This window comes from Lepisma saccharinum, chromosome 1 (genome assembly GCF_977018435.1).
Source record: "Lepisma saccharinum chromosome 1, izLepSacc3.1, whole genome shotgun sequence".
Classification (NCBI taxonomy): Eukaryota; Metazoa; Arthropoda; class Insecta; order Zygentoma; family Lepismatidae; genus Lepisma; species Lepisma saccharinum.
The window spans coordinates 130,428,624-130,441,237 of record NC_139229.1 but is presented as its reverse complement, the minus strand read 5'-3'; the positions used below and the strand labels follow the sequence as shown (position 1 = coordinate 130,441,237).

General features: G+C 36.9%; 1 protein-coding gene across 1 annotated transcript in view; it reads right to left on the bottom strand.

Moving 5' to 3' along the window:
- Nucleotides 1–12,614, bottom strand: part of LOC145985652 (fatty acid synthase-like) — a 77,554-nt gene that overhangs the window by 18,835 nt on the left and 46,105 nt on the right. The window contains exons 22-27 of the mRNA XM_083119724.1: nucleotides 10,408–10,638; nucleotides 9,841–9,964; nucleotides 8,713–8,889; nucleotides 8,205–8,384; nucleotides 3,668–3,866; nucleotides 2,689–2,869 (exon numbers count right to left, since the gene is read on the bottom strand). Of these exons, the coding sequence (XP_082975850.1) occupies nucleotides 2,689–2,869; nucleotides 3,668–3,866; nucleotides 8,205–8,384; nucleotides 8,713–8,889; nucleotides 9,841–9,964; nucleotides 10,408–10,638 (1,092 nt within the window). The remainder of the gene's footprint in view (nucleotides 1–2,688; nucleotides 2,870–3,667; nucleotides 3,867–8,204; nucleotides 8,385–8,712; nucleotides 8,890–9,840; nucleotides 9,965–10,407; nucleotides 10,639–12,614) is intronic.

Sequence of the window (12,614 nt, the reverse complement as noted above, 5' to 3'; positions counted from 1 at the left end):
TAACGATGGGGGAGGGGGAATATTAAATTACAAAATCTCGAGAAGTGAACAAAAATTGGATAATTCTTATAAATATTAAAATTACATTCATGCTTTTAGTGGTATAATCGCAGGTAAAATCAAAGATCTTACATGGAAGATTTTATCTTGCTCTGAACTAAGCCAAAGGGCATTTTGCACCGATCTAATACATTCTCCAATACATTTCAAAATGTTATTGAATGTTTCATGTCGACAATTTGACTAATGCATCAATTCTTGATGCTGAGACGACATTTTCTGCAACTACCTCTTCTCTTCAGTCCCTTCTGTTCTTCTCTTCTCCTTCTCCTTCTGCTCTGCTTTAATCTCATATCGCCTTCCCTACTTTTCTCGCATCTTATCTCCATCCCACTCATCTCCACTCCTCGTATCTCCTCTCCTGTCTTAGATATCCGACTCCACTGCACTCTTCTCCTCTTCTTTTCGTTCTTCCGTTTTCTCTCCTTTACTCTACTCTCCACTCCCCTCTTCTCGTCTCCTCTTCTCTCATCTCGTTTCCTTTTTTTTCTTCTTTGCTCCATTTTCCTCATCTCTCATAGAATCTTCTTCCATTCTCCTCACTACATCTCCTCTCCTCGTCCTTCCTCTCTTTCTTCTTTCCTCTACTTTTCCTCTTCTCCTTTCGCTTTCTCTTTCTCCTGTTCTTTGTCGCCTCTCGTTTTCTCTCACCTCTTTTCCTTTCTGTAGACTCGTCAGCGATGAAATACTAGAAAACCTATTTTTTTCTTTGAGAAAGAATTTTGTCACATGCGATATAATACGCGCAGTGATATTTTTAATAATTTTATAGAATAATACTTGTTTTTATTTCTTTCGCGTATTTTATAAATATCTATTGTGCATGTGGCAACCCTGAAATTGTGCCTAGCTCTACACGTAACCCACCAACGCCTTGTGTAAATTGGTTTGCCTAGTTTAATATGTCGTTGTCCTAAAACTTTTGAGAGACACTGTACATGAAAGTTACACATGTATCTTCGGAAATCATTTATCATTCATTTTCTGCCATTCAAAAATACAGTTTGTGTGCTTTATTTCCATTATTAGCTAATGCGAAATTGACGGTGTTGAAAAAAAAATATTTCAAATAGTTTGTTCGAAACAAATGCTTTAGCACAGACTTCTACCCACTTTTTGTGTTAATTTACGAGGATAATAACGTCTTTGATACTACTGTAATTATAATAATAATAATAATAAAGCCATTATTAATGTTATTGTTATTATTATTATTATTGGTACGTTTATCCTGGTACTTGCCCCCCCCCCCCCCGCTACAATTTTTTTGGTTGCACCTCTGGTATTATTTTCCCGCAACTTTTGTGACAAGAATAATTTGAGTAATTTATTCGGTATAAACGGGGGGATGTTCTACCTTTTGGGGGGGGAGTGCGTCATGGGTCTTGGAGGGAATGGGCACCCCTGGTGCCTAGAAGGGGGCGATTTGGAGAAAATGCATTGCACAAGTATGATGTTCCATAATTTTCCTTCCCCCCTGATATTATGTAACAAACACAAAGTCCACTGACCTGAAAATGTCAGGGAAATTGATCTATGGCTAAAAAATCATGGAATTTTATAAATATTGACAATAAACTAGATGTAGAATATATAATTCGTAAACATTAATTTGCGATAACAGTGACATTTGTAAAATGATGTGCTTATTTCTCTATTAACTGGAGCTAGTTCTGCCTTATCTTTTGTAAAAAATATAAATTGTAAACTGAGTTATAATAAATTCAAACACAGCAGAATTAAAAATACCATGAAAAACCTTAGAATTCCTTTTGCTAAAATGTGTATTGTGCGTGTATTTTCTGCAAGAATATGAAAAAGATAATTAAGTTTTTATTCTAACCAACTGCAATAAAATGTTTCTAAACGTTGTAATGGATTTTCAAAACTAATATTTAAAACTTTTCTACAATATTTTAGACATCATATTTTACTCTTAAAATTAATTGGCCTTTGTTGTTACATCTATCTATATGCACACCTTCAATAGGACCCTATCCGCGCTCACCCCATTAACTCCCTACTTCCTTGTTCTTTTGAGAATATGAGTATTTTATACACAATTAATACGTGTAACGTATTATATTGTCGTTTTCTTAAAAAACGCTTTTCATGTAATCCACAGTAAAGTATTAAAACATATAACCACTAGAGCTTCCACGATGCCGTGCTGGTAACGTCGTTGCCTTGTATTCAAGGAGTCTCGGGTTCAATACCCGGTGAGGGCACATAGTGGGTCGGACCCCACTTTAAACTGTAGGTCTAGTCCCGATTAGGCTTACTGTGCATAAAGTGGACTTAAAATACAAACTGGTATGCAACCACTAATATTAATAATATAATAAAAATAGTATTCACCATAGCATTAAGGAACTTAACATGTAGAACTTCATAAAGCAGTGATTCTTCACACTTGACATGTGCGGAAATTCCTTCCTGTAGAAATGTAAAGCGCATGCTTTATGTAAGTACATAAGTATAGAGAGTAATTTGAATTTTTATGATTTGGCGTCTCATTTCCGCCACTTTTGACTAATGGCATTGGTGAGGATGAGTGATGAGGAGATGACATTGATGAAAGTACACTCACGAGGAACTTCGATGACGAGATAAAAATACAATGCGTACCTGAAGGCTTCCTCGGCTTGATCTGCTGGGAACACTGTCCTGTTGAGTGGCGTGACTGCTCCAGCCTCTATCCCGTCGGCAACCAAACTATGTAGCTGCTTCTTTACAGGTGACTTCTCGCTCATGAGAGTGTCCAACATGATTCCATGGAAGGAACAATCTTTCGCGAAGAAATTCATACCTGTGGGAACGGAATGTGTATTTTAAAACTGTGCAATTCGTCAGAAACATATACAAAGGTGTTAAATCATTCAACAAAGTATGTTTTTCTATTTTAATGGAATCATTGCTTGTGAAATCAATGAAAAACTTTATTTTGCAGTGATTTTCAAATATTTTCTCAATGAAGTACAAGTTATTTTCTTCCTTATGACATTATATGAAATGCACGTTACAAATATCATCCTTCAAAATATGTATAGTATTTATCAAGTCAGAATCGAAGAAATTGTCAGAGGGAATTTGTTTTTGAAATTCTACGCCAACTAAGTTATATATTGTATATCATAAAATTATTAGTCACACAATTTGTACGTTTCACTTGCCGCTTATCACGATGTAAATAGGAGTCAAATGACATGTAGAAAGTAATATCGAATTACAGAAAATTTAGAGATATGACTGCCATCTGTAGCACACAATAGGCAAACTAGACAGCGTATCCATGTACGAACTTTAATTACTAATTTGAGGGTGAAACACATCTAGCGTTAATTTAGATTACCGAATTTAAGAGAAGTTATATTTTGAATGTTTTCCCCACAAATATACTTTCATTTCTCAATGAAAACTAGAGAAATGTTTGTAACACGTCAGTTTGCCGACGCTTGGCTACATACAAAGGAAAATATACGTAATTACGTAAAAATCTGGGCCCTAGTTATAAAAGACATCTTCATCTTTGGACAATAATTGTGGAAATATTTTACAGCATTACACATTTTACGTAGAGACCGGACGATAAAAAGAAGTAACTTACCTAGCGGGTGATTGTTCAAAATATCGAATTTGCCAATTTCCAAAAAGCGTCCATGTCGTGCTAGACACCGTACCGACGCTTGTAACTTCTCCTCGGCCAGTGAGTTGAGGACAAGGTCCACTCCGTTGTACCCAGTGGCCGCCATAACTTGGTGCTCGAATTTAGTGTCTCTTGAGTTGAAAATGTGGTCGTCCGTCAACTGAAATAACATGAGAATTCTTCTTAACGTATACGCAAGCGCCTGTACTGGACGAACATTCTTCGCTTCCTGGTAATAATTCGTCGTTTGGGAACCAGAGGGACATAACTCCAATTTATTAAATTTACAGGAGAGAGGAAATAATGTATTTTTAGGAATATGTCTCACTCTTCAAAAGAGTCAGTTAATTGGAGATAAGTGACTCCACCTTACTGCTAACGATTAGAAGCAGAGATATGTCGATCTAACTTCAAATAGAGATATTCAGAGGAGATACATCCAACAAAACCGAAAGCCACAGTTTTGGATTTATCTTCCTGTGGTTCTCATTCGACGAATTGGCACTGGGAATGGTATGTCCGTGAATTGTGTTCAGATACGTGAAAAAAGGTGTCTGCCTTCCTAAGTAACTGCAAAGAATCAACACGTTACACATTTGCATAACTTTCCATTTCAAACGCTAAATTCTACCGAATGATACAAGGGAATCCAACGTGATCTCATAAACTCCGATAACAAAGACCCAGGAGACGAATGAATTGCAGAAATAATTATATTTTTATTTTAAATATTTTAAATAACTAAATGGATGATATTATAATAGTTGTAATTTAAAAGTTAGTTCTTCACTCGTAGAAGTTACCGAAAAAAATTACAATATTCTACTAAAGGTAGAATTTTAGTATGCTAATTTACAAAAACAGGAAGCAACCTTTTTCCGTGAGCTCATGCACATTCTCTGTGTTGTGGTTACAATGAGAAGAGAACATGGCGTCGGTAACCGCTTGGACAATTAAACACATTCATATAAATATCATATACAGCAAGCATAAGTTATTTTGGATTTTAGAAACCTTCAAATTGAAATTTGACTATTTTGCATAAAGGTAGGTTTAATGATTATAAATTGCAGTTGTGTGAATTGGAAATACACGATTTATAAAAACTGTATTATTATAAATATATTATTACCGTTAACTATGAAGTTGTAGTTAATTGTACTACAGCGCCTTGAATAACATAGTGTGGAAAACGACCCATGAAACTGATTCCCGAGACGGATGACAACATAGATGGCAGTGCGATCAGCACAGCTGTTAATTTTCTTATGGAAGTAATGCGGCTTAGTTAGTTTTTGGAATATATTGTGTAGATTTGTTTATCTAGAAAGGCGGTACGTGAATTGATGGAAGCAGTTATATTTGTGGAGTGATTTGCAGTCACGAAATGGCACTAATTTGGAAAGGAAAGTAAAATAAAATTAATAAATAAATAGCATGCGTAACACAAGAAGAAACATCGCAATGTGATTCCGGACGTCAGGTGTTGGATTGTGTACTAGAGTTTATTTTTCTATGTTATTAGAATATAAATAGTATCCTGAGAGATATTTCATACCGAGTTGACAAACCACAAATGTCGCTTGGAAGCGAGCAGTTGGTAATCAATGCAGCCTTTCGAACCGTAGGGACACAAGCTCTGACTGCACCGTTTCCTCATGGAGATTTTAGATAAAAGCGACACGCAACAACGATTCACACCAAAGCGACACGTGTCCTTCTGTCCAAGGCAACTTTCATACCGAAGCGACACATATTGCTTGGAAACGAGCCAATCAAGAGCAACATTTCACATCGTAGCGGCATGACGGGCAGCACAGGCCAGCGTTCGGTTGGTGAAATCCTCAAACGATAAGTGTCGCGTGCCGCTTGTCGCTTTGGTGCGCAATCTCCCTAAATCAAGACACACATTGCATCGCGCATGCGCGAACAACAAAGCACGGCAACACGTTGCAAGCTATTGAGGAAAGGGGTCAAGTGTGAGCGAGCGAGACGCAAGCGACAAAGTGACACGTGTGGCTTATCGTGTCGCCTAGATCTGCTGTTCGCATAAATAGCAGCAAACGCTTGCTAATAGACTGAAAGCTTGTCACTTAGTTGCCCCCCCTGTGGCGCGTCGCTTCGGTCTGATCACCCTTCCTTTAAGGAGCTTTCAGACCGAAGTAACAAGTAGCACGTGAATACGACATTGAACGTGTCGTTTGCTGTTTGGGCCCTCATGCGCAATGAATGCTATTTTACAGTCTGGAAGTGTCTGTGTCACTAGTCATATCAGTGTGATCATCCCGTGTCGCTTGTCCCTTGGTCTGAAAGTTTCGTTACACTCATGTCGATGGTAGTAAGGAAGTTTTGTGGGTTTCCCCTTGTCGTTTCATGCAATCATCATTATCATCATCGCCGCGATTAGTTTAAAGCGGAAGAAAACAGAACAAAAATACAAATGCTTCAATGTGTATATCTTTAAAACAAATGATGATGATGATAATAATAATTAACCTAATTCATACACAAAAATTTAGTTACCAAGAACATTTCACGCGTTCGAGCCCCCCACCCCCCCACCCATGTTAATGATGTGGGGGCAGAGCCCCTCAAATAATTTTGCTTAAGAGGATCTAATGTATTATTTTGCTTCTCTTGTAAAGTTTACTCTGAATTGTGCAACATGAACTTAACTTTAAATACACATTTGAAATGTTCTAGACCATCAACTTTGGGGGGCTGAGACCGCTAAAGCATCAACTTTGGGGCGGGGGGGACGGGGCTATGACCGGAGACAGCAAAACACATGACTTATTACTATATACTAAATATATAATTATGAGTATTGTTAATATTTTTACTAAAAAGAGTTTCAAAATAACGAAGTTATATCACAATTATACCAGTATGTTGTTTAGTGAATTCTGAACAATTTAAGGTCGAAAACACGACTTTCAGGCAATATTGATATGTACGATATTTAGTTATCCTCGAAATCTCTTCCTCTAGTCCAAAGAATAAGGGGAAAATAATTCTAAAGTCTTTGAGTTTATTTCACACTGCCTTGCAGTAAAGTACGCAAGGAAAGCTTAGGAAAAGTCTGTATTGCGAAACCGGAAACGGCTATGATCAAAGGCATTTTTCCTAAAGCACGGCGTGCTGTGTGTTTTTTTATTATTGCAAAATTAAATTAAAAAGGTAAAATATTGTATCAAGAACAAAAAAGTAAAACTAATTTTACTGCGATTTGTGTTAGCATTTATGTAAATAATTAAATAAAACTGTTAAATATTGTAAATATTCGTTATTTTTATGGGTACGTCAACACTAAGGTTATTTGCACCCGTCACATGTTCTTTCACTACAAGTCTGCTGCGGACATTAAAACACACCCATGCCCTCGCCGGGACTCGAACCCGAGACCTCCGGATCAAAGCGAGTTGAGTCTACCACCCAACACGGTCTACCGAGCCCGGAATAAAACTGTTATGTTGACCTATTAATGTAATTACATAGCCTACTTTTAAATAAAAATGTTAATTGTTATCTAAAAAACAAATGAGCAGACACAAAAGACATAAGGAGACTTTGAAACATTTTCTAAAAGTTTTTCATGTTACATTTCATTTGCATGAGGAATATAATATAATAGCTGCTTAACACTGCAATACGAAGAATTATTTTTTGTTTTTAAAAAAGGGAGGGAGTGAGTCATTCATTGATATATTTCAGTGATCAGAGGGGGCCCCGCCCAATAATTTTGACAAGTCGGCGCTCCTGATTGGTCACTGTCATTTTCTTACAATATTTTAATTGCAGCTGAAATTGACTGTGTTAGACCATAATTCTCCAGTATACACTGTAAGTGGTGTGGTACAAGGAGCACCAATTATAATGTTACCATTACCAAGACTTAATGCAATTGAACACACCCTGTGATGTTCAGAAGTGGTTTTTGTTCAACATCATCTTTGGTGTCTTGCTAGACCATAGGCTTTCTAGCAGCAACAACACGTTTAGAGACATCTCACACTCGAATTCGGTGTTGTGTTACAGCAATTGTGGTGACAGCTTAGAGCTAGATTGTATGAATGGATAAGAAATGGAAAAATCGAGACGAGAAAGATGGATATAAATAGCGTGACTTTGTCGAAAATTGGCCCTATTCATTTCTTCCAATAAAGTAAGATTTCAGGAGCTTGTGCGTTTGTTCTAGTCTATTCTTGCGATTTATTCTAGGTAGAAATCGTGTGTGGGAATGGGAACTACATGAAACACTAGTTAACTACAGTCTAAAGAACTCACTAGTATGAGCTATATTGAGAAAACACTTTCTTCAAGCACTTATATCGTACAAGCTAAAAAGTCACAGAGGTATCAGCTGAATCGATTTGAAATGAACCGAAGCACCTCTACGAGGGTTGTACTCACTTCCTCTTACGCGCCTGCGCACACGTTCTGTTACTCTCTACTTTAATGTAAGCCTGCGCACACTATCTACAACTTCGCGTCGTACCTGTTCAAATCTCTTCTTCAGAAAATCTCTCTTCTCCTGAGTTCCGACTGTAGTGTAGACCGTGCATCCCATATGGAGAGCCACGGATATGGCCGCTTGGCCTACACCACCGCTTCCTGCGTGAATTAGGATTGATTCACCCCGTTGCATCTGCCCTCGAAGGAATAAAGCGTAATACACCTGAAAAATTCAACATGCGGATCAGTTGCGGAGGTGTCAGAAATACATATTCTAGAAGCGAATAAGTGCACCCTGATTGTAATGCACTAAAATTTCTACTATTTTACCAGCGTGCAGGAATATGAGATGTAATAAATAAGTAGCGAATCAAGTGCGTGAAATGAGTTGAGCAGTACATAACTTGAGGTATAGCCCAAAAGCGGTACAGCGATGGAAAATAATGAAAAATAGAAACACAATAGTCAAACATTAACACCTATTTTTACCACAACATTACAAAATGTGAGATGAGCTAGAGATTGTAAGAATAATATGCATTGTTCCATACCGTCGCGTAAACGCAAGGCACGGAAGCAGCGTGCTCCATGGTCCACGATTCAGGAATCTCCCACACAAACTCTGCATCGGCGGCCACTTTGGTGGCGAGGCCTCTGGTGTTCACCAGCCCCATCACCCTCTCTCCTTTGCTGTTCCTTCCAGAGAATTCCAGTCCCAGCACGCACTCCTGAATTCATGGAACACAACTTCGTTCATTATTGGAAAAATCACAAAATTGAACATGTTAAATCATAAATAGTCACAGGTTATGTCGCACCTAATTCTGACACGCTGAGCTCTGTTGTTGCTGATGAAAGATCAGTGTCGCAGGAACGTTTTTGGAGGAGTACAAAATTACCTCCAAGCAGTTCGTGCACGCACACACACTCGCACACAAACACAGACAGACAGAGAAGAGAGAGAGAGATATCTACATACATCATGTACAGAGAGAGAGAGAGAGTGTGTGATAAAGAGAGACGACACATAGAAAAATAGAGAGACATACAGAGAGGAACATAGAAGGAAAGAGACAGATATACATATACAAAGAGAAAGCCAAAGAGAGAAAGAGAAGGGGTTTAAGCACATCCTCTTCTCCTTCCACCTTCTCTTCATGTTCATAAAAAAATTAAAATCTACATGCTTTCACTATCAAAACATTGAGGAACACTAAAAATGTACGTTTTCTTGAAACCTCTTACACGGAAACCACCATATTAAAAATAGTAATAACATAGAAATATATGAATAATATTACCTAATGAAAGGAAGGCCCATATTCAGCAAACTGTGTACTTTTAGAAAAATAATTTATGCAATATATATTTATATATATGCATAACATATAAATTTGAAGGGACACATTCACAGACACTGTGGGTTGTAACGAGCACATTATAACCAAAAAGCGTGCGTGACTATCCAGTGTATCATCATTATGTGCCGTTGTCACTTCTACAGCCGAAGCTTGAAAAGTGTTAATGTTTTGTACCTTAAGTACGCACATTAATGTGAGTTTGTAAATATACGTAAAACCACATACAAGTGATATTAATGTCAAGAAATGCGCAAATTGTATTTTTTACTTTGGAAAATATGCTTAAACATTGGCGATTTTTATGTGCAAACAACATACCTGTTCTAAGCGGTCTTTTACCAGGTCTTCTGCGGCTAAACGACCTGTAGCTAACATGATGTCTCTGAAGTTTAACGCTGTGTAGTAAACATCACAGATCTCTTGGTCACAGTCAGCATGGAAGCTTAAATAAGGGAGAAATCCAATTTGCATTTACCTAAAATTTTTACTAATATTCTGGAATTATATTTCTAGAAATACTAGTTTGCCTGTTTGAAATATTTTCGACTTGAGTATAGGAATTTGAGTCTTTAAGTACCTAAAGTAACTCTTTAGTATGCTCAGAAAACAATTTTTAAATGTAAAACATATAGTCTTCTTTGTAATTCACATATCCAAATGTTTGTTATATAATAATGAAGCATTCATATTGATTTGTTTGATAATATTTTACAAACTCGAAAACTTCTGCCATCTTACAATAAATATTGTACTTTAGAATGTCATTTGTCTATAATACAAGTATACCTGAATAAGCGTCTTATACTTTCATATTTTAAACTGCGTTTAACAGTAGCTATGAAACCATGATATCATCTCATCATATGAATTAAGAAATGTTCATACCTCAAAGGAGCTTCTATCCAACGAAGACTGGACAAGTCACCTCTTCTGAGAGTGTTAAGATAGGCATTAGCTGTGGGAACAGTAGGCGAATTATCTAAAGGCAAATGGCGGAAGCTTCCCCACATCTTATTCTGGTACACATTCATCACAATATCTTTTCGCAGTTGGTCACAGTACAGTGGGTCAGTCAAGGAAAATTTCGGTGCATCGTTATCACGAATGAAGAGACATCTATATACAAATATGAACAAGAAATAGATCAAATAGATTTATAATTGTGCATGGCGTTGCAATACTTTTCCCTCGTACACACAATTTATAGTGAAAGTTATTGAGTAGGAATGTTAAGTATTGTAAATAAACTATGATAGTACCAGACGTGCAAGCAATTTCATCTATTTATTTGCCAAGAGAAGATGATTGTGACTATTCGTCTGGTTTGTGAAATTAAATACCTTGGGCGTTAAAATTACATTCACTTATAATAACAAACTTATGAGAAATAAAGATCTTGATATGCAGGCTGTTCGACAGTGTGAAGGAGGCTACTAAAATGGAAATTTTGAGGATCAGATTTAAGAAATCTCTCTTATTTAATTGTGTGGGTTACTGTCTGAATGTTAGTTGTGGATGTTACGAATATTTGCCCCGCCAACGATGTCGATGGCTCTATGCATGGTACGTATAAGTACAAACTAATTAGCATCGTATCCCTCAAAACGGAAGTGGAACTAGTCTCCGAAGCGAATGAGTAAAAAGAAAAGGATAGTTTTCAGTTTTGAAACATTAATTCTATGTTGATTGTCATTTTATACATGGTTGACTGGTCTGTTGTTCATTCTCTTTCGTGTGTGATCGACGAGATATTTAGCGTTTACAAACCTTCAAAATGTAGCAACATTGGCAGTAAATATCTAAATGTGGCAATATCGGCCATGGTCTTGGCAACATTCGGAATGGACGAGTGCTGAATTATCATGGATGCATTTAATGTGTTGCAGTGCATGTGAGAGTTTAGGTACTCCAGTTTTTTTTTTTTGGCCTTGGGACTTTCGTAGTGAAAATGTTACAAGTATGGGTGCTATTGTGTACCATATTTCCATGTACAAGTATTTAACTTTTAAAAAAGGAAATTTACAACCACCAAGTCTCTACTAGAAAATTCATATCGGTGTACGGAAATGGGCAATATTGAAATTCTCACATATTCAGGTTTTAAATTTAATATCAACTACTCATTACCATGTGGAAGACTCAGCATGAATTCCCGGTGTGGGTGATCTCAGGTGGTACTTTTAGTCAGGGACCATAGGGTATTCCGTATGCTCCTTCGTGAAGAAAGCAAGGGACTACTTTCAATGTGTTTCTAGATGTGTCAGGAAACCAGAATGCTTTGGTGCCACTTTCACAATGGCGGCGTTTCAAAATGGCGGCTTCAGCTTTTATTAAATGTGCTATACCTGGGATCCCCTTACTTCAATTTTGATCACCTTTTTTTAAATGGCAGATAATTTAATATTACTTAATTTTGTTTATTACAAATTTTCACGTATTTTAATAGTTTTTCAGTAAAATGTGAAAAATTATTTTTCTCATAGCCTATTCTTTCTTCGAGAATCTATTGTAGCTGTCTGTCATTCAATGTTATGCATTTATTTTTATTGAATTTTTCATATTCATATCGTACATTTCTCTGCTAAGGATAATGTAATGGAAATTTACGATATTTAATTGAAAAACACAAGAGGAGATATTGAAATTTATACATAGGAAAAACTCGGAAGTAGCATCTGTGTTGTAACAGGCAATTTGGAACTGTTCATGGACCGTTTATACAAAGAGAGGGACATTATACATGTAATATTTGTTTTTTGTGTGAATACAATAATACATTGTCTCCTTCTCACACTAGAGTCTCTTCTTCATCATCATCACTTTCAAACACGAAGGATTCAGTAATTGCACTATTCTCGCAGAAATCTTTACTTCCAGCACAGCTGCACATTTCTGTACAGGGTACATTATTTGTTGAACCTTAGCAACGATTGGTGTTACATTTTGTCTTGACACAGCTGCACTTTACAAGTTGAAGTATCGCTTCAGGAGCTCAAGGACTGCAACATATTACAGGAACTAAGTGCTTGTTTTCACGCTGCCAACCTACGACCAACACTCAAATTCATGGATGCCGATAATTGCAAAGACTT